Below are 23,774 nucleotides of genomic sequence, written 5' to 3'. Positions count from 1 at the left end.
CTTCACCCAACCCAACAGCAGGTGGCACTGTCTGAGAAAACAGTAGGTCTGGAAGTGCAGGTCTGTGCGCGCAGGTCTGAGCGCGCAGTTGGGTCTCCGGGCCTGCAGCTTTACCTTACTCATCAATTCCCCTATAGCGCATGTGATTGGACTGTGGGGGAAACCAGAGCACCCGGAGGAAACCCACGCTAACACAGGGAGAACATGCAAACTCCACACAGAAAAACCAACTGACCCAGCTGGGACTCGAACCAGTGACCTTCATGCTCTGGTTTCTTGCTCTCATTCAATACAGCCAGCTACAGTAATGGTTTGTTACAAGAAGAAAGACTTAATACACAAACGCATACTTCATTAAACATCTACACACAGACATCACCTATATACTATACGTATACTGACGGATGACGAAATCACGCTCAGTGGGAGGGGGGGGGTCTGACAGACACCGAAATCACGCTCAGTGGGAGGGGGGGTCGGTCTGACAGGCACCGAAATCACGTTTAGTGGGAGCGGGGGTCTGACGGACGACGGAATCACGCTCAGTGGGAAGGGGGGGGGGGGGTGGTATCTGACGGACGCCGAAATCATGCTCAGTGGGAGGGGGGGTCTGACGGACGCCGAAATCATGCTCAGTGGAAGGGGGGGTCAGACAGACGCTGAAATCACGCTGAGTGGGAGGGGGGGGTCTGACGGACGCCGAAATCATGCTCAGTGGGGGGGGCTGACAGACGCCGAAATCACGCTCAGTGGGAGGGGGGGTCTGACGGACGACGGAATCATGCTCAGTGGGAGGGGGGGGGTCTGACAGACGCCGAAATCACGCTCAGTGGGAGGGGGGGCTGACAGACACCAAAATCACGATCAGTGGGAGGGGGGGTCTGACGGACGACGGAATCACGCTCAGTTGGGGGGGGTTTCTGATGGACGCCGAAATCATGCTCAGTGGGAGGGGGGGTTTGACGGACGCCGAAATCATGCTCAGTGGGAGGGGGGGGGGGGGGTTGGGGGGGGTCTGACAGACACCGAAACCACGCTCAGTGGTAGGGGGGGGTCTGACGGACGCCGAAATCATGCTCAGTGGGAGGGGGGGGTCTGACAGACGCCGTAATCACGCTCAGTGGGAGGGGGGGTCTGACGAACGACGGAATCACGCTCAGTGTGGGGGTAGGGGTCTGACGGACACAAAAATCACTCTAAGTGGGGGTGGAGGGGTTCTTACAGTCGCCGAAATCACAAGGCGAACTGGGAAGTAGGTATGAAGATGGTTGGAATTCCGGGAGTTTTCCGGGAGACAGAGCAATACGGGAGGTGGACAGGAGATGGGTCTAAAATACTGGAGACTCCCTGGAAAAACGGGAGGGTTGGCAGGTATGTTGTGAATAGTACTGTACAAATACACTTGAATTGAACTGAATGAATTGTGAAGTAAACCACAACAACACACACACACACACACACACACACACACACACACACACACACACACACACACACACACGAGGATACAGTTGAAGTGTGCTTTTATAAAATCAGACATTGTATAGTATAGTTTTATAAAATGAAGTCACTCAGATGTGTAATGTAGATCTGTGTGTGTGTTATTTGTGTGAGCTGCGGGCAGCGGTACAGACATGTAGGAGTCGCAGAGATGTGTGTTATTTGTAGAGTGTGAGCTGCGGGCAGTGGTACAGACACATGTAGGAGTCGCAGAGCAGGCGTCTGACGGGTGCCCGCAGTGCATCCAGACGACTCACTTCATCCACAGACAGACTGAAGAGTTCGCTCAGCTCCGGACACCAGCTCACCTGCGGGACGTTGAAGCCATTCTCTCCTCCTGCACAACAACACAGTGACGGACTTCATATGAATAAATATTGGATATTGTATAATACAAATATAATATTAAACATGCTGTAAGATCGGATTATGGGGGAAACAGTCTCAACAGAACCCCACACCTCCCTCTACAGTCATTCCTCCAGGGGATGCCGTGGTGTTCCCAGGAAAGCTGAGAGAATTACAGTTGTAGGGGATCAACCTATGTTGTAAGATCGATCAGGGGTTTATTAGCTCATTTCAATGAACCGGATCTTGAAGATTCGAATGATTGATTTGACTCAATTGAGTCAGATTGAATCAGATTAAAAGATGCACTTTATCTACCATTTGTCCCACAAATAGAAGACATCGTATCTTACCAATCTTGTTAATATTATTCACGTGGCTAACGATATTAACATAACACAGCATTGGGTTAACTTTTAGCAAGGTAACAAGATCTACAGCTCGAGGCAATGACTTAGAAGCACATAAACAAGAACACAGTTCTTACTATGAGAACAAAGATTTATTGAGCTACACTACGATACATGAAACTAACTACGTAATAAGCAAACAACAAACAAACGCACACACACATTCACACATACACACAGAGGCAGTTCAGAGGATGTAAGATGAGTTGAACAACCGTCCCAAACTAATTCTAATACTTCTTACAAGATCTTAGAATAACACCTGAGAAACCACAAAAGCAGAGATATGCCTTATCTTTAACTGCTTAAGATCAATCTGCACCAGATCAGCAGGAGACAACATTAGTTTGCGTTACTGGCCTTGGGGAAAGACGGTGCTCCTGATTGGCTGGTGACTCGCTATGATGATGTCTTTGGGATTCACAAGCTCGTGACCGGCTATTATCCTGAGTTACCGAGGTGATGGACTGCTGAGAGTCGGTTTGCTGAAGTTCCCGGTCCCAAAACTTAAGAGGTTGGCGTGGAAAGTTCGTGGTGACCCAATCGCGTGGCGGCACGGTGTGCAGGCAGGCGAGAGGGGGCAGATGGCAACAGCAAGTGCGAGCCAGCCAATGCCAAAAAGCAACATTTCTTTGTTGCAGGGTGTTTTTAAGTGACCTGGTTTGGTCCATCCACATGGCGCTGTCTTCCAATGAGCAGTTGCCATGAAGGGCAGGGCCACGCCCCGTACCATTGCAGTAACGGTCAATCATTAACAGACTGCATGTAGATTTCAAGGGTAAGTTTGTAACTACATTACATTAAATGTTACAAGACGAATACTGTTTGTGCTACTAGTTTTTCATTTTCACCAATGTATAGCAAATGTTCGTTCAATACCAGACATCATACATTTCAGACACATACAGATCATTTTAATCTTCTATAAGGGTTAAAACAACACCTTGATTAATCTGGTTGGTTGGAATAAACACAGCGTATGAGAATAACTATGGCATATTATGCAAAGATACATCTGCCCTAGTTCTAACATTTTAAGAGATTGTCTTTCATTCGTATGCATTAATTTTTCTAGAGATCTCTTTGTACGAAATTGTACATCTGGCAGGATGTCCCATATGACTAACGCATGACCGGGAGTCATTCAAAAGTTTCGTGAGGCGGTTCCCGTTGAAAATCCTGTAAAGCCCCATTGTTGGGTTTAAATCATTTACTAATTTAGCTGCAGAGTACCAGAACATCTGCGGCCAAAGTATTGGTCAGAACAGTCAAAATCAATTGCCGCTCTGTTATCATGATGGTAAAAGCCCTCAGGCCAGATCTAAATGACTGAGGCAATGTGAGCTTGACCAAGATGTCAGATTCAAACTCGTGTTGATCACTGCGATTTGCCGATGAGTTCCTTCACAGTAGTCCCTCCAGTGAGTCCTCCAGCCCAGATCACCTCCCTACATAGGTATCCAGGAGGCATCCAAAACAGATGCTCGAGCCCCTCAGCTGCTGCTCCTGATGTGGAGGAGCAGTGGATCTACTTTGAGTTCCTCCAGGAGGACAGAGCTCCTCCCCTATCTCTAAGGGTGCACTCTGCAAAGGAAACTCATTTCTGCTGCTTGTATCCAAGATCTTTCGGTCATGACAGTAGGAGCTTAGATTGACCGGTGAACAGAGCTTTGCCTTTTGGCTCAGCTTTTTCTCTACTACAAGGGACTGGTACTGGAACCACATTACTGCTGCCGCTACTGCTAACAGAAATGAAATCCTTTCGTCACTGAACCAGACCCCCACTAACCCTAGGCTGCACCTAGAAATTTTGTTTATAAAAATAATGAACCGAACCAATGACAAAGGTCCTGCTGGAGTCCAACATGCACCAGGAACAAGTCTGACTTATTGCTGGTAATGTGATCCAAACTCCTGCTCTGTAGATATAGGGACGGGACAGCCGGGACAAAGCACCTCTGACCCCATACCCCCAGAGCCCCCGCAGAACACCACGAGGGACATGGTTAAATGCCTCCTTCAGGTCCACAAAACACATGTGGACTGGTTAATCATACTCCATGAACCTTCTAGCACCCTAGTAAGTGTATAGAGCCGGTCCAGTGTTTCAATGATCTCAAACTCAATTCCTGAAGGGGCCACAGCTCTGCACAGTTTAGCTCCAGCCTCTCCAACTCACACCTTCTTAATTTTCTCTAGTAGTCTTCAACACCTTGATTAGTTGGATCAGCTGCATTTGATTAGGGTTAGAGCAAAACAGTCCAGAGCTGCAGCTCTCCAGAAATTGAGTTTGAGACCTATGGACTGGAAGAAATCTCCATGCAATACTGTAGAGATATGTCATTAAAGAAGGTTCCACAACATCCAGAGACTTGAGATACAATGTGTATCTCCTCCACCCCTGCTGCTTTTTGCTGTGGAGCTTCAACCTACCTCAGTGACTTCAGCTTGGGTGATGGGTGAGCCAACACCTGCATTCCTTTAATTGTCTGAGAGCATCCCCAGTTGAGGTCAACAACTCCACTCCTCTCCTGTAAACAGTGTCAGTGTGGAACTGCTTTCCCCTTCTGAGGCACCAGACTGTTAGCCAGAATCTCTTTGAGGCCGACCATCAGTCTTCCTCCATTGTCTCCCCGAACTCTTCCTAGGCCTGAATTATTACTTCCACAATCGCCCAGGCTGCAGCACACTTGGCCTGTCGGTATCCATCAGCTGCCTCTGGAGTCCAACCAAGCCTGGTAAAACTCCTTCTTCAACTTGACAGCATCTCTTACTTCTGGTGTCCACCACTAGGTTCATGGATTGCCACTATGACAGGCACCACAGGCTGTACAGCCACAGCTCCTCACAGCTGCATCAACAATGGATTCGGAGAACATAGACCCCTCACTCTCAATGTCTCCACCCTCCCTCAGAATCTGGTCAAATTTCTCCCAGAGGTGAGAGTTGAAAATCCCTCTGACTTGTGGTTCAGCCAAACATTCCTAAAGGTCTCTCAAATTTTGTGTAAGCCTTTCTCTGCCAGCAGAGCCAAATCTCCAGCAGGTGGTGATCAGTTGACAGCTCTGCCCCTCTCTTTACCCGAGTGTCCAAGACATATGGTTGGAGATCCGATGATATAACCACAAAGTCAATCATTGATCTCTGGACTAATGTGTCCTGGTGCCCTCACACGTAATATGGTGTTTGTTATGGATAATTGTGACTAGCACAGAAGTTCAACAACAGAACATCACTCAGATTCAGATCAGGGAGGCCATCCCTCCCAATCACACCTCTCCAGGTATCACTGTCATTACACATGTGGGAGTTGAATCCCCCAGTAGAAAAACAGGCCCTAGTTGCACCTTCCAGCACCCCTCCCAAAAACTCAAAGAAGGATGGGTACTCTGCATTGGTGTTTGTTTTGCCTGTAGGCACAAACTACAGTGAGAGACCTATCCCTGACCCCCTCCAACTTATGGTGGCTGAACTGGGAAACTAGAAGCCCACACCAACCCGTCGCCTCTTGCCATGGACAACTCCAGAGTAGAAGAAACTGTGCATGGAGGTGAGACAGACTATCTCTAGTTGGTACCATTCAACTTCCCACACAAAGTCAGGCTCCTTCACTCCCAGTGACATGACATTCCATGTCCCAAGAGCCAGTTTCTGTGTCTGATGACCGGGTCGTCATGGCCCTAACCTTTGACCACTGGCCATTTCACAAGACACCCGCCTTTATGGCTGGATTGCAGGGCTTGTGACTCAGAAATAGAATGATCCGTTAATGAGGAAGTAGTTTATCCCAAATCTTGCACACTCTCTGTTACACACTCAAAATATGTTCTTTCTCCTCACAATAAAGTAGATATTTGTAACATGAAGTGTATGTGTGAGAAGTTGAAGGCAACAGTGTAGTGTACAGTGAATCCTCACCCTCTCTGTCGGCCATGCTGTCGAAGAAGAGCCAGTCAGTGTGTTCGGGGCCATGTTTGACGAAGCTGACGTAATGGCTGGTCTCGATGCAGGTGACAGCGAAGAGGTGCATGATCTGCCGGACCCCCAGAACCGGCCCTTCCCATGAGCCCTGGGGCCCGCACACCGCTGACGGAGTGTGTGTCTGACGCCGCTTATGAGTGTGCACCTGAAGGAGGACAGAGCAGTGGGTGTGTGTGTGATCTTGTTATTCATCACATTATGATGTCCCCACAAGTATAGCAACAGCAGTAAATCTTGTCCTTGTGTGTTCATTTTTTTAGCCTGGTTGAGGGTTGTGTTTAGGGGTAGAGGAGAGAATATACAGTAGAAACATCATTACAGCTCTGGACAAATGTGTGCATGTGTGTGTCGTTGTACCTGTGTGTTGCAGGTGTTGCAGTACTGCTTCATCTGCCCAGGTGTGATGTCCACATCATCATAACACTGCAGACACTCCCACTGCGCCACCGACTGGCAGATACTGCACTGACGCAGAGCTGCAGGACACAATCCAGTTATTAGGGTGCAAAATAATTAATAAATCATAAGTAAAATGTTATATGCTCACTCTCGTCCAGCAAGTCTGTGATGTCGAGGGTCAGCGAGGGCAGAATGGCATCAAACATCTTGAACTCTTTGCCAAATCTGGGCATCAGGAGCGGCAAACAGGACGGAGCCTGGAGAAAAAAGGAGAAACAAACATTAGGGTAGTTTATAACAGCAGAGGGCGCTCTAGGCTAGTGTTTAACAGTAGATGGTGCTTTAGGCTAGTGTTTAACAGCAGATGGCGCTCTAGGCTAGTGTTTAACAGCAGACGGCGTTCTAGGCTAGTGTTTACCAGGAGACAGTGCTCTAGGCTAGTGTTTAACAGCAGACGGTGCTCTAGGCTAGTGTTTAACAGCAGACGGTGCTCTAGGCTAGTGTTTAACAGCAGACGGCGCTCTAGGCTAGTTTAACAGCAGACGGTGCTCTAGGCTAGTGTTTAACAGCAGACGGTGCTCTAGGCTAGTGTTTAACAGCAGACGACGCTCTAGGCTAGTGTTTAACAGCAGACGACGCTCTAGGCTAGTGTTTAACAGCAGACGACGCTCTAGGCTAGTGTTTAACAGCAGACGGCGCTCTAGGCTAGTGTTAAACAGCAGACGGCGCTCTAGGCTAGTGTTAAACAGCAGACGGCACTCTAGGCTAGTGTGTAACAGCAGACGGCGCTCTAGGCTAGTGTTTAACAGCAGACGGCGCTCTAGGATAGTGTTTAACAGCAGACGGCGCTCTAGGATAGTGTTTAACAGCAGACGGCGTTCTAGGCTAGTGTTTACCAGGAGACAGTGCTCTAGGCTAGTGTTTAACAGCAGACGGTGCTCTAGGCTAGTGTTTAACAGCAGACGGTGCTCTAGGCTAGTGTTTAACAGCAGACGGCGCTCTAGGCTAGTGTTTAACAGCACACGACGCTCTAGGCTAGTGTTTAACAGCAGACGACGCTCTAGGCTAGTGTTTAACAGCAGACGACGCTCTAGGCTAGTGTTTAACAGCAGACGGCGCTCTAGGCTAGTGTGTAACAGCAGACGGCGCTCTAGGCTAGTGTTAAACAGCAGACGGCACTCTAGGCTAGTGTGTAACAGCAGACGGCGCTCTAGGATAGTGTTTAACAGCAGACGGCGCTCTAGGATAGTGTTTAACAGCAGACAACGCTCTAGGCTAGTGTATAACAACAGACGGCGCTCTTCATGCAACCGGAGATCAAAAGAGATGCTGATGAAGGTCTCACCTCTGTGAACTTGAGTCCGGCATGTATAAATGAGGATTCCAGCAGCGCCTGCACACTGGACACTCGCTGCAGACCTGCAGATGGAGACGCCAGAGGAGATAACGGTACAGCAGATCCTGGAGACGGGCATGCAGATGCAGACGGAGGGAAGAGCTGGTAGAGGAAACACTCTTGTGCTTGCTGGCTCACAGACCTGCACACACACATTATGTAAGTGGGCGGAGTTTGCATATTCATTGCCTGAAGCAAAATGTTGTGCCATTGTGTTTTGTACATATACATTAATAAAATACTTTTTATTTTAAACATCATGCATTGCTGTGAACAAGTTGGACAAATCATCATTTTAAGTTGATACCTGTTATTAAGCTACACCATAAACTTATTTATTTTGACCGTTTAGTAATTCATGTATTAAATATGACATTATAAGCTTTATATGGTTAATAAGAGCGAAACTCTTTCAGTGTTTGACAAATGAAGCAAAAAAACAAGAATAAATTAGGCACAAATATTGAGACAAGTCACCACAAAGATATTGGAGGTAATGATTTTCAGTGTCTGCAAAAGACCTTTTAAATTTCCCTGATAATCCAGAAATATCTGCGTGTACCCTGTTCAGTGTTCACTAATGTCTGAAAGCAGATGGACGGCCTGTTCAGCAGCTTTACCTGATCTTCAGCAGCGGCTCCACCCGGAGGAGCAGGAATAGCTGGTTCAGGAATTCCTCAGGATCTGAACAATCACACACACAGACAGACATATAATCACAGTCTCAATAAACAAGTTTCAAGACTGACGCAAACACACACACACACCTTTTTCCTCGTTGGTAAATCCTGAATCTGCGGTTTCTGCTTTGAGAAGTTTGCGTAAGGCCATGGTTTTACTGGCACACACATAGCCAAACCTGTAGGACAAAAACACCCATGATCATCAGTGGGACACACACATGCAGATCTTGACACACACAGACTCACACAAGTTGCATCCCAAATGACACACTATACACTTAATACACTCAGTTTATTGTCGTCCCAAATGGAACAACAGTGTTTCCAAATGGAAATATACATTTCCCAGTCAATGTTTAAAAGCTGCTACAGAATCCCTTACATAGGAGAATTTTGTTTCACAGTTCAAACTCAACAAAGTAATCCATCCTCAGACTTCATCATAAACTCCTCCACTTCATCATCAGCTCCACCCCTTTATCATCAGCTCCTCCCCTTCATCATCAGCTCCTCCTCCTCCATCATCAGCTCCTCCTCCTCCATCATCAGCTCCTCCCCTTCATCATCAGCTCCTCCCCTTCATCATCAGCTCCTCCCCTTCATCATCAGCTCCCTTCATCATCAGCTCCACCCCTTCATCATCAGCTCCCTTCATCATCAGCTCCTCCTCCTCCATCATGAGCTCCTCCCCTTCATCATCAGCTCCTCCCATTCATCATCAGCTCCTCTCCATCATCAGCTCCTCTCCTTCATCATCAGCTCCTCTCCTTCATCATCAGCTCCTCCTCCTCCATCATGAGCTGCTCCCCTTGATCATCAGCTCCTCCTCCTTCATCATCAGCTCCTCCTCCTTCATCATCAGCTCCTCCCCTTCATCATCAGCTCCTCCCCTTCATCATCAGCTCCTCCCCTTCATCATCAGCTCCTTCCTTTCATCATCAGCTCCACCCCTTCATCATCAGCTCCTCCCCTTCATTCATCAGCTCCTCCCTTTCATCATCAGCTCCTCCCTTTCATCATCAGCTCCTCCCCTTCATCATCAGCACCTCCCTTTCATCATCAGCTCCTCCCCTTCATCATCAGCACCTCCCCTTAATCATCAGCTCCTCTCCTTCATCATCAGCACCTTCCCTTCATCATCAGCACCTCCCCTTCATCATCAGCACCTCCCCTTCATCATCAGCACCTCCCCTTCATCATCAGCTCCTCCTCCTTCATCATCAGCTCCTCCCCTTCATTATCAGCTCCTCCCCTTCATCATCAGCTCCTCCTCTCCATCATCAGCTCCTCCCCTTCATCATCAGCTCCACCCCTTCATCATCAGCACCTCCCCTTCATCATCAGCTCCTCCCCTTCATTATCAGCTCCTCTCCATCATCAGCTCCTCTCCATCATCAGCTCCTCTCCTTCATCATCAGCCCCTCCCCTTCACCATCAGCTCCTCCTCTTAATCCTCAGCTCATCCCTCTTGTTATCAGCCCCTCCCCATTATCATCATCAGCTCCTCCCCTCCTCCATCAGCCCCTTCCCTAGTGCGTAAGTATGTGATTTAGGATGCGCACGCGCGCACACACACACACACATACACACCTGCGCAGAGGGTTGACGATCTCACAGCGCAGCAGGTCTTGAGCACTTTTACAGTGAGGACTGAGCTGAGCTCCGGTTGGCCAAAACAACAGCCAATCAAACGAGCTGCTGCAGGAAAACATGCTAAAACACACAATCACAGCCTTTTACTCATCATTCACACAAACATACAGCAGTAAATCATGCATTATTATAAACATTCTGCTAACAATTAAACAACGCATACATTAGGTTTCCTTTTAATTCAATTCAATGAAGATCCTACTGAACTTAGGACATCACTGATGCAGTATTTTATGCAGTAATATACATATTATAAATATCTGTAATTATATTTTCTCTAGTTAAATGTTTCTATTGGCTGCCATTAAAATGATTTATTGATATCAAAAATTGATTCCTTACTAGTTAAAAATTCCAATATCCCATATCAGACATATACACTCACCGGCCACTTTATTAGGTACACCTGTCCAACTGCATGGCAGCAGTTCAATGCATTTAGGCATGTAGACATGGTCAAGACGATCTGCTGCAGGTCAAAGCGAGCATCAGAATGGGGAAGAAAGGGGATTTAAGAGACTTTGAACGTGGCATGGTTGTTGCTGCCAGACAGGCTGCTCTGAGTATTTCAGAAACTGCTGATCTACTGGGATTTTCACGCACAACCATCTCTAGGGTTTACAGAGAATGGTCCGACAAAGAGGAAATATCCATTGAGCGGCAGTTCTGTGGGCGCAAATGCCTTGTTGATGCCAGAGGTCAGAGGAGAATGGCCAGACTGGTTCCAGCTGATAGAAAGGCAACAGTAACTCAAATAAGCACTCGTTACAACCGAGGTCTGCAGAAGAGCATCTCTGAACACACAACACGTCCAACCTTGAGGCGGATGGGCTACAGCAGCAGAAGACCACACCGGGTGCCGCTCCTGTCAGCTAAGAACAGGAAACTGAGGCTACAATTCACACAGGCTCACCAAAACTGGACAATAGAAGATTGGAGAAACGTTGCCTGGTCTGATGAGTCTCCATTTCTGCTGACACATTCGGATGCTCGGCTCACAATTTGGCCTCAACAACATGAAAACATGGATCCATCCTGTCTTGTATCAGCGGTTCAGGCTGGTGGTGGTGGTGTAATGGTGTGGGGGAGATTTTCTTGGCACACTTTGGGTCCATTAGTACCAATTGAGCATGGTGTCAACGCCACAGCCCACCTGAGTATTGTTGCTGACCATGTCCATCCCTTTATGAGCACAGTGTCTCCATCTTCTGATGGCTACTTCCAGCAGGATAACGCACCATGTCATAAAGCCCCAATCATCTCAGACTGGTTTCTTGAACATGACAATGAGTTCACTGTACTCAAATGGCCTCCACAGTCACCAGAGCTCAACCCAATAGAGCACCTTTGGGATGTGGTGGAACGGGAGATTGGCATCATGGATGTGCAGCTGACAAATCTGCAGCAACTGTGTGATGCTATCATGTCAATATGGAGCAAAATCTCTGAGGAATATTTCCAGTAGCTTGTTGAATCTCTGACACCAAGGATTAAGGCAGTTCTGAAGACAAAAGGGGTCCAACCCGGTACTAGTCAGATGTACCTAATAAAGTGGCCTCTGAGTGTATTTATTACTAGTAAAGGTCTTTATTTTTGATATGACTAGTGTATACTTCTATTCCTGAAATCAATAATTTAACTGATACCAGCTGAAATGTAAATACTTGATATCAGTAAATGTGTTTTAACAGGTCACATCTATTATTTCTGATATCTGACAATGTGTGTGTGTGTGTCTGTGTGAGAGTGTGTCTATGTGTCTGTGTGTATACCTGAACAGAGTTGCGTCCAGGTAGCAGGAGTTGAGATGTCCCTGAATGCCCTTCTTAAAGCCCTCGTACGTCAGACGAGCATCTGAACCCGACACTGGAGGAGTGTGTTCATCCACACGCTTACTGCTCCAGTTGGCAAACGCTGACACACACACACACACACACACACACACACACACACACACACATATATACAGTTCACAATCACTCACAACTATTGCTTATATACAAACAAGGTGAACAGCACTTGAGAGTTCATTCATTCAATCATGCATTTCTTTTGGCTTAGTCCCTTTATTTATCAGGGGTCGCCACAGCCGAATGAACCGCCAACTATTCCAGCATATGTTTTACACAGTAAATACCCTTCCAGCTGCAACCCAGTACTGGGAAACACTCATACACACTCATTTACACACACACTCATACACTACGGCCAATTTAGTTCATATAGTGCATGTGTTTGGGCTGGAGCACCCGGAGGAAACATGGGAAGAACATGTAAACTCCACACAGAAATGCCAACTGATCCAGCTGGAACTCGAACCAGCGACCTTGCTGTGAGGCGACAGTGCTAACCACTGAGCTACCGTGTCGCCTTCTCATCAGAGAGTTAAAGTATACCAATGCTAGCTTCATTTATTTATTTATTTTTCTATTCGGAGAGGAGAAAGTGTGTCGCACAGGTGGTTTGTCAAGCCCACTTGCCTGCGTACACAATGTTTTCCAGTGTCAAATATATTTTAATTGAATTATTTGTAATAAATATTAGCAATTTAGACAATGGATTACAAATAAATTGAGCATTTATTGTTTTTTGAATAATATATGCAATAACATTTCACTATTATGCTCATAATGAGGGCTGTTATATGCATAAATCAGACTCATCCGCAGCTCTAGACTCACCAATAGAGTTGCATCGATCGACTTGATTGATCGAGGGTTCCGGCGCAGGAAACCTGGAGTCGCGTCTGCAGTTCCTGAACTTCACAAACAGCCCTTTATTAGCAGGACAGCGGAAGTGTCGCTCCCCCAGATAACTGCCGTCTGTAGCGGCCGACAGCTCCTGATCCTGGAAACACACACCGCTATATTCAGCTCATCATGATTAGGAATCCATATGTTTTATTAGCATTATCTCCTCTTTAAAGGGGGCCTGTTATGCAGAAATCCCTGTATTGTGGGGTTTAATCCCAGTTGTGTGTCAGCAGTGTGTGAATATCTCCAGCCTCTAATAGTCAACATGAATTAATTGTGTTTTATATAATCAGACTTGATGCAGAAACACTTTGATTGACATTCTCCCTTTGTGCGTGTCATCAGAGGGGGAAAACCCCGCCCACTAGTGCCCATCCGTCCCTCATTAACATAAACAGCAGCCCTGAGTGAGAAGCAGCCGTCTGTCCATTGCAGAGCTTACATAAATGAACTTATAATCATTTCTTTCTCCTTTTATTGTATTAAAATAACAATGCATTCTAATTATATTTATCATTATTGTTCGTTCTTGGTCAATGTTAATTGGCAAAAACCTTAAACTAAACCTATAAGTGTGAATCACATTAAAATAAATGAATAAACTACTAATGATTAATAATTCATTATTTTTCCCTTTTTATTAAATTATTAAGTTTATCTAAAGCAATAATTGTTCATTATTATTTTATCCTAATAAATGCTAATTAGTAAAAGCTTTAACGAATTGAACGTTATTGTAAAGTGTGGCCGAATGATCACATCAAAATACACTAATGACCTTTAAAATGTGCAATAAACGGAGGGAAAACATGTCATTTATTTATTAGTTTTTCCATAACAACAATAAACTATTCTAATTATAGATTTATCATTATTGTACATGTTAATTAGAAAAATATTGACAAAATTAACCTCATTGTGAAGTGCGAATCACATTTACATAAACTGATTAACTGTTAATAATTAATTGTTTTCTCCTTTTATTAGTTCTTTCAAAACAATAACAACCATGCTTAGTATATGCTAATTGGCAAAAAAAATTAACAAAACAAACCCTGTTGTAAAGTGCGAATCACATTTAAATGAATTCATAAATATAAATAAAACATTAATAAACCTTTAAAATGTATCATTATTGTTCATTCTTAGCATGTTAACTAGCAAAAACATTGACAAAACAAACCTCATTGTAAAGTGCCAATCCCATTTAAATAAATGTGTTTACTAATGAATAATTAATCATGTCTTCTTTAATTGCACATTTTAGTTTTTCTAAAACAATAATACACTTTTATAATTATATATTTATCATTAATGTTCATTCTTAGTATGCTAATGAATGAAACTATCCTAACTGTAAAGTGCGAATAACATTAACATAAATTTATAAGCAAATAATCAATAATTAATATAACTTTCTCCTTTTATTGCACATATTACTTTTTCTAAAACATTAATAAAGCCTTCTAATTATATATTTATCATTATTGTTATTAATAATCATAATTGTTAGTATTCTTAGTATGTTAATGAGCAAAAGCATTACCAATTAACAAACCTTAATAAAAAAAGGACCAAATTATCAGATGAAAACAAACTAAAGTTCAATAGTTAAAAAATAATATTGGATATTTAGCTTTTCTAAACCACTCTTAATATATATATTTATCATTATTGTTCATTGTTAGTATATGTTAATTAGTAAAATATTAACAAAACGAACCTTGTTTTATAGTGTGAATCACAATAAAATAAATTAATAATTAATAATTAATACATTTTCACCTGTTATTGCACATGTTGCTTTTCTAAAACAAGAATAAACATTATAATTATATAATTATCATTATTATTCACTCTTAATTTGTTCATTTGCAAAAACATTAATAAAACAAACCTTTTGTTAAGTGCCAATCACATTTAAATAAATGTATTAACTAATAATAATTAATAATTAATATGATTTTCTCCTTTTATTGCACATTTTAGTTTTTCTAAAACATTAATAAACCATTATAGTTATACATCTATCATTATTGTTCATTCTTAGTATGCTAATTAATAAAACAAAGCTTACTGTAAATTACGAGTCACATTTAAATAAATGTATTAGCTAATAATCAGTAATAATTAATATGATTTTCTTCTTTTATTGCACATCTTAGTTTTTCTAAAACAATAATAATCCATTATAATCACATATCTATCATTACTGTTCAGTCTTGGTATGTTAATTTGCAAAACCACCAAATTTTCAGATTAAAATAAACTAATTAACTTCAATAAATGAAAATATATAGCACTTTTAGTTTTTCTAAACCACTCTAAACATATATTTATCATTATCGTTCAATCTTAGCATATGCTAATTAGGACAAATATTAAGAAAACGAACCTTATTCTTGAGTGCGAATCATATTAAAATAAATTCATAAATAATAATTAATTTTCTCCTTTTATAGCACATATTACTTTTTCTAAAACATTAATAAAGCATTATAATTATATATCTATCATTATTATTCATTCGTAATATGTTAATGAGCAAATCACATTAATGAACAAACGAATCAGTGCAAATCATATTAAAATATATTAAATAATAATTAATATTTTTTTCCAATAAATACGTTTTTTCCAAAGCAAACAGAAACTATAAATATATTGAATATTAATAATAGAATTTTACGCATATTATAATTAGTAATTAGCTTATACCAGTTCGATTCCAGCGACTGGCTCGGGGATACCGCTGATCTGACCAATCCAGCGAATGACTCCAAAAAGGGGCGGGTCATTGACCTCCACCATAGACCCCACCTCCAGCCAGCTGTTAAGCTCCGCCCTCTGCTCTGTGATTGGTGGAGAGGGCAGGTTGTGGAAGCCGTTGGAGGAGTGTAACTGATCAGAGGGCGGAGTTGTGGGCATTGCCTGTGGTTTGTTGGGCGGGACTGGAGGTGGGATCAGTGCTGGTTTGGGCGTGGCCAACGGTGGCGGTCGGAGGGCGATTTTAGATGGAGGCTGCAGGGCCTGTTTGGCGGAAAGCAGCATGGAGGCTTCGATCAGGGGCCGGTCGGAAAGGCCCGAGGCTTGCTGGGGGTCTCTCTGAGTAGGTGACAGAGGCTGGAGGGCAGGTTTATTAGTCTGGGGCAACAGAGGTAGTTTGGGAAGAGGTTTGGGGTTGATGACGGCCAGAGGAGGGCGCTCAGATCGAGATTCTGGAACATAGAAGACAAGATGGAGATTTATAAATGGGCTCTGAATATATCTGGATTTATGCTGAATAATTTTGGGAGTATCGTAACTTAAAACTTAATATACGAAATTAAAAATATTACCTTGTTAATTTTTATTTATTGTTTACAATACAAATCCAATTAGATCCACTTATTTGGTAAACAAAGCAAGTCTCTCATATAATATCTCTACTAAAAGACAGAAGATATTACTGTACAAGCTGTATTGTAAATAAATCATATGAATATTTTCATATTAGTCCTCAGCTATTTGGTTGACCAATATTTAATTTATGAATATATCTTGTGTGTGTCATACAGCAGTAAGCATGCAGCACACATTTGTCCGTGTTTCTCATTTAAAGGGTCTTCATTGTTGATCAGTTATGAACTTATGTTACCTGCCGTCACTTTAGAGAGCGGAAGTAAAGCTCCAAACTCAGGCGACGGGATGGAGCACAGCTTGGTGTTTTTATAATGTCCGTCCCAGGATCCCACTGGATTATCCTAAACACACAAACACAAGTGTTATTTTGGATGTGATTAATGAATGTTTCCCAGCACTTTCCCAGTCATTAAGCTGGAGATGTCAACGTCTCGATGATTATCTGTGAACGGGAAGTTTCAGCAGTGTGATGATGAAGCATCTCCAGCTGAAACAGAAGCAGGGGGCGAGGTTTTCTTCTGAAGCTCCGCCTCTCATCTTTCATCACCAGCAAACTAACAGCTGGAGGGGCGTGGCTAAGAATATATATTCAGCCAATCAGAGTCATCAGAGAAACACCGCTGTTACAGAGCAGAATCTGAGATCTTGATTAAAGATTAACAGAACAATTCATTGTGCTGATCATCTGTGGAGTCATTTAAAGGGAGAGTTCACCCCAACATTGTCCTTTTCTGTTCATTTACTCTCCCACATGTCATCTGAGATGTAGGTGACGTCTTCAGTAGAACATTAAAGAAGATTTTGAGCTGAACTGGGGGTTCAGGTGATTCATATAATGGCAGTGAATGGTGACAGGCTTTGCAAATTAAAAATATACCACTATTTCTGATGCTCCTAACAGGAAATATGGTTATTTCTGATACTGTTACTAGGAAAATCACTATCTATAATACTCCATCAGAGCCACCTAGTGTCAGAAAGTGAACCTGCATTTATAGTATTATGAGACAGTAGCCGCGTTTTCACTATCGCGCCTAAAGCAAGCGAGCCAGGGTGTTTGATTCAGGGTGTGCATGACGCACTGTAAGCTACTAGCCCAGGGATGGGCAAACTCGATCCTGGAGGCCCGGTGTCCCTGCATAGTTTTGCACCAACCCTAATCAAACACACCTGCTTGTAGCTTTCTAGTGATCTTGAAGACACTAATTAGGGTGTTCAGGTGTGTTTGATTAGTGTTGGAGCAAAACTCTGCAGGGACACCGGCCCTCCAGGATCGAGTTTGCCCATGCTTGTACTAGCCCGACAGAGGAAACGTGACATGATTTCAGCCTCACTGCTCAACCTGCCGGGTGATTGGGCTGGCCCGGCCCGATAAAAGCTCTGGCTCGCACTGGCCCAACAGTGGAAATGCGGCTAATGATTCATCCAGATTCAAAAGTGTGTGTGTGTGTGTGTGTGCTGAAACACTGACCAGCAGAACTCCCACATAGAGCGCTGTGGGTGTGTGTGTGTTGAGCGGCCCACAGAACTGCACGCTCCCCCTCTGCAGCGCCTCCTCCTGGCTGAAGCACACTCTCTGACCGATGGATAGTGCGGGGCTGGACTCGGCCGCTCGTGAGAGGATGTTTTTCTGGTTGGCTGGCTGTCGCTCCTGCTCTCCTGAACTGCGGGACGAGCGCGGGAGCGAGAGTTCACTGACCGGCAGGAACAGAGCGCAGGCCTCCGGACACACAAACAGCTGATGGCCTTTATAGTTCCCATTGGATTTACCACGGCCTGCTGCCCATCCCTGATAAACACATGGAGGAGTATTAAATATACAGGAATTATATTTATAAATGTTTTTAATAGTTTAGGGTCAATATTATAAGCCCCCTTCAGCAATATTAGTTTTGGATTGTATACAATGACTTGCCTAATTACATTACCCTAATTAACCTAGTTAAGCCTTTAAATGTCTCTTTAAGCTGTATAGAAGTGTCTTGAAGAATATCTAGTCTAATATTATTTACTGTCATCATGACAAAGAGAAAATAAATCAGTTATTAGAGATGAGTTATTAACACTATTATGTGTAGAAATGTGTTGGAGAAATCTGCTCTCTGTTAAACAGAAATCTGACTTCAATTGTGTGTGTGTGTGTGTGTGTGTGTGTGTGTGTGTGTGTGTGTGTGTGTGTATATATATATATATATATATATATTAGGGATGCTCTGATCAGGATTTTTGCAGCTGATAGCCAGTACCAATTCCTTGTCATGGTGATCGGCCGATACTGCATACCGTTTCTGAAGCGTCAAGCTTAATAATGCATAAACTACATCTTCAGTCTGAGTATGATACTTCAGCTTAAGATACTTAACCTTTTAGTGTGGACATGTCATGGTCAGAAGCAACTTTACAGAACAAAATAGATAAAACGGATTACAAAAATTGGCAAGAAAAATCACTAATAAAGCAACTGGAAACATTGCAAATCATAAAAGAAGAATTCAACATGTCTCTATGAAGTTTGGAGCACATATCTGATGCATAAAGAGTTTAAATGCACACCAATAAATCCATGACTTCTTTAATAAATGGAAATAGGACTATAAACTACTGCTTACTACAATAGGTATATTACAATAAGTTATATTATCAAATATTCAAGTAAAAAAAAAAAAAAAAAAAAAAAAAAATTATATATATATATATATATACGCACAAAGTATAAAATATAATATTTGTAATTTTTCATAATTGATTCATGGTTTTTATGATTAAGTATATCATTATTAAATATATTAAATATGTAATTAGACCAAGATGTATGTAAAATATATTTAATGGTGATTTTCACAACACAAATACAAATACAGTAATTGGTCTGTTGCGGTGATTCTCCAGTTGCTATGATAACACAACAACTATAGCAATTAATCTGTTGTGGTGATTCTACAGTTACCATGGTAACACAACAACTACAGTAATTGATCTGTTGTGGTGATTCTACAGTTACCATGGTAACACAACAACTACAGTTATTGATCTGTTGTGGCGATTCTACAGTTGCTATGGTAACACAACAACTACAGCAATTAATCTGTTGTGGTGATTCTACAGTTGCCATGGTAACACAACAACTACAGTAATTAATCTGTTGTGGTGATTCTACAGTTACCATGGTAACACAACAACTACAGTTATTGATCTGTTGTGGCGATTCTACAGTTGCTATGGTAACACAACAACTACAGTAATTGATCTGTTGTGGTGATTCTATGGTTGCTATGGTAACAACAACTACGGTAATTGATCTGTTGTGGTCATTCTACAGTTGCTATGGTACCACAACAACTACAGTAATTGATGTGTTTTGGTGATTCTACAGTTGCCATGGTAACACAACAACTACAGTAATTGATCTGTTGTGGTGATTCTACAGTTGCTATGATAACAACTACAGTAATTGATCTGTTGTGGTGATTCTACAGTTACCATGGTAACACAACAACTACAGTAATTGATCTGTTGTGGTGATTCTACAGTTACCATGGTAACACAACAACTACAGTTATTGATCTGTTGTGGCGATTCTACAGTTGCTATGGTAACACAACAACTACAGCAATTAATCTGTTGTGGTGATTCTACAGTTGCCATGGTAACACAACAACTACAGTAATTAATCTGTTGTGGTGATTCTACAGTTACCATGGTAACACAACAACTACAGTTATTGATCTGTTGTGGCGATTCTACAGTTGCTATGGTAACACAACAACTACAGTAATTGATCTGTTGTGGTGATTCTATGGTTGCTATGGTAACAACAACTACGGTAATTGATCTGTTGTGGTCATTCTACAGTTGCTATGGTACCACAACAACTACAGTAATTGATGTGTTTTGGTGATTCTACAGTTGCCATGGTAACACAACAACTACAGTAATTGATCTGTTGTGGTGATTCTACAGTTGCTATGATAACAACTACAGTAATTGATCTGTTGTGGTGATTCTACAGTTACCATGGTAACACAACAACTACAGTAATTGATCTGTTGTGGTGATTCTACAGTTACCATGGTAACACAACAACTACAGTTATTGATCTGTTGTGGCGATTCTACAGTTGCTATGGTAACACAACAACTACAGCAATTAATCTGTTGTGGTGATTCTACAGTTGCCATGGTAACACAACAACTACAGTAATTAATCTGTTGTGGTGATTCTACAGTTACCATGGTAACACAACAACTACAGTTATTGATCTGTTGTAGCGATTCTACAGTTGCTATGGTAACACAACAACTACAGTAATTGATCTGTTGTGGTGATTCTATGGTTGCTATGGTAACAACAACTACGGTAATTGATCTGTTGTGGTCATTCTACAGTTGCTATGGTACCACAACAACTACAGTAATTGATGTGTTTTGGTGATTCTACAGTTGCCATGGTAACACAACAACTACAGTAATTGATCTGTTGTGGTGATTCTACAGCTGCTATGATAACAACTACAGTAATTGATCTGTTGTAGTGATTCTATGGTTGCTATGGTAACACAACAACTACAGTAATTGATCTGTTGTGGTGATTCTACAGTTGCTATGGTAACACAACAACTACAGTAAAATAAACAAATTACCCAACATTGTAGTTTTCTACAACTCTAGGGTATATTATAATACAATACACGCAGTTTACTGTAGTAAAAACTAAACTTTACTAAAGTACTTATTTCAGTTCACTATAGTTAATTCTACAGTACGCTGGAGCATTCATTCACAAAGAGTTGTAAATACTATTACATACACAATATAATACACTTTACTATAGTATGGTTCACAAACACTTGTATTTACTATAAACTACTATAGTATTTTTTAATATGGACTGATATTTAGTAATATTTAAAACTCAGTGTATTGAATAAATAAATAAACATTAAAAAACTAATAAATAAAATCAATATTTTAATAAATTAAATTACATTTAGATGTAAATAGATGATAATTAATATGAACTAGTTAATTAGTTATCATTTTTCAGGTTTAGTATTAAGACACACATTTTTCAGCAATACTAACTAACCCTAACAGTAATTAGGTAATGAAGTGAGACAAATAAACATGTTTATATTAATGTGTAATGATCTCTTCTAACGTAAAAGCAAGATTAGTTCACCTTCAGCTGAACGCCGAAATAAACAGCAGAGCTTCCTCTATTGAGGGGTCCACGGTAACGAAGCTCCGCCTCCGCCAGCTCTGATTGGCTGCGGCTCCAGATGACACGCACCTCGGAGCCCAGCGGTAATGAAGCTAACCTGTGCAGAGAGAGAGAGAGAGAGAGAGAGAGAGATAGAGAGAGAGAGAGAGAGAGAGAGAGAGAGAGAGAGAGAGAGAGAGAGAGAGAGAGAGAGAGAGAGAGAGAGAGAGAGAGAGATTCACATTACAGTCTGCTTTAAATCCAAATGTACAGTCTTTATTTTGCTGGCTCACAGTGTTATCCTGCATGATATTAATAATATTAATATTAATAGCAATAATAATAAGCTAACTTTTGCAGGAAGTGTGGTCTGGAGAGCAGTTTAACGCGCGTGTCCAGGTCAGAAACAGGTTCGATCAGACCCGCCAGATCGGACGGCACTTCAGTAAGAATCTGTCGCTCCAGCTTCACCACCGAGCCCACATCTAACACCTGAGGAGGGGAGAAATGGCAGATTAGCACTTAAATATATGTATATCACAGTATTCCCTGCTATATATTGCGATTACAATATTATTGATGATAATTCAGCAGAGTCCACTGAGTGACAAAAAAAAAAGCATTTTTACATTGATTTATTTGTTTTCATATACAGTGCTCAGCATAATCGAGTACACCCTCTCTCCAAAATAAAGACTTTTATTCATTTCTTTGTAAATATACATAATATATTCTAGGGTATATAATATATTCTATTCATGCTGCCTTTATTATTATTAATATTATTATTATCTTCTTCTTATAATTAATATTACTTGTAGAAGTTTTACTATTTTGGGGTAAAATTGGTAAACTATTGGTGCAATATACAAAGTTTCAAAGTTTTAAACCTCACAATTGGGATGGAAATGGTACACATTTGGAGATAAAATTGAAAAGGTTTTATTTACCTATATTAAAAAAAAACTAATCTAATGTTATAAATGAAATAAAACTGCTGACATCATCATCAAAATATGTCACACAGGTAATATTACCAGTTGTAATATTAAAAAAGTAACGGATGAGAAACAAAATTGCGGGGGAGGAAAAAAAAGAGACTCACATCACATAACCAAACTCTAAATAGCGAGATCTAAGATCACAGTGTGCATGTAAACAGTGAGATGAAGGTGTATTTCTCAGTGTCTCACCTTGACCCACAGGTGTTCTCCTCTTCCTCCGCGGTGTCCCCCTCCTCCCTCTTGCTCCACGCACAGCTGCCCCCGCTGCAGGCGAATGGTTCCTTCCAGTTGATCCTGCACCTTGTAGTCGGACGCGACCATATACATTCTGGGGGGGCGTCGCCTCCTACTGTGACGAGCGTCGCCGGACATGCTGAAGCGAAGATCTGCGGACCTGCGCATTCACGACAAACATTAACAACAACATTCACATCTGCTAAATGACAACACACACTCAACAAAACACTATAATTGAACACCCACATTAAGTTTTTAACAGAAAACGCGTTCGTTTCAAATACAAAAACTAGCGTAGAAAGTAAACCAGGAACTTTACTCATTTTCAAACGTGTTTATCCGCCTCTGGCGGGACTTGTTTACCTCGATAACATGGTTTTAATTTCAAACACACAGAAATAAAGAGTTAAAGTCCACTCACAGTCAGAATCATCACCTCAGCTGGAAGAGCGACACTTTTCACTCGGAAAACACGAAAATGCCTCACTTTCGCCAGAGCAGGAAGCGCGATGACGGACAGCCGCGTGGGCCAATCGGAGCGGAGGAAAAATCGGGGTGACCAATCAGAGCGGTTGATGGGAGGAGCTTAGCTTCCCTTTGAGGGAAATTCCACTGTTGCGGTTTGTATTTAGGTTTATAAATTACTTTTGTCTTCTGACGGATATTTTGCTCATCTTCCGAGAATCCAGCAGTAAACACACACACACAACACACACACACACACACACACACACACACACACACACACACACACACAGATTATATTAACAAGACATTAAGAAGTCCTAAAATGATTAAATAGGGCGAAA

At 42.0% G+C, this 23,774-nt stretch overlaps 1 protein-coding gene across 1 annotated transcript; it reads right to left on the bottom strand.

Moving 5' to 3' along the window:
- Positions 1-1,506: 1,506 nt before the first annotated feature.
- Positions 1,507-23,475, bottom strand: si:cabz01101003.1 (ubiquitin carboxyl-terminal hydrolase CYLD). The gene is made up of 17 exons (XM_056460857.1): positions 23,387-23,475; positions 22,918-23,122; positions 22,077-22,216; positions 21,704-21,842; positions 17,997-18,314; positions 16,761-16,866; positions 15,842-16,341; positions 13,052-13,217; positions 12,143-12,284; positions 10,308-10,430; positions 8,802-8,893; positions 8,655-8,718; positions 7,984-8,176; positions 6,787-6,895; positions 6,597-6,715; positions 6,177-6,384; positions 1,507-1,837 (listed from the first exon to the last, which is right to left on the bottom strand). The coding sequence occupies exons 2-17, from the start codon at positions 23,098-23,100 to the stop codon at positions 1,659-1,661; spliced, it is 2,781 nt and encodes a 926-aa protein (XP_056316832.1). The 5' UTR covers positions 23,101-23,122; positions 23,387-23,475; the 3' UTR covers positions 1,507-1,658.
- Positions 23,476-23,774: the final 299 nt, after the last annotated feature.

This window comes from Danio aesculapii, chromosome 7 (genome assembly GCF_903798145.1).
Source record: "Danio aesculapii chromosome 7, fDanAes4.1, whole genome shotgun sequence".
NCBI classification, from domain to species: Eukaryota; Metazoa; Chordata; class Actinopteri; order Cypriniformes; family Danionidae; genus Danio; species Danio aesculapii.
The sequence above is the reverse complement of the archived record's forward strand: the minus strand, read 5'-3'. Positions and strand labels throughout refer to the sequence as shown.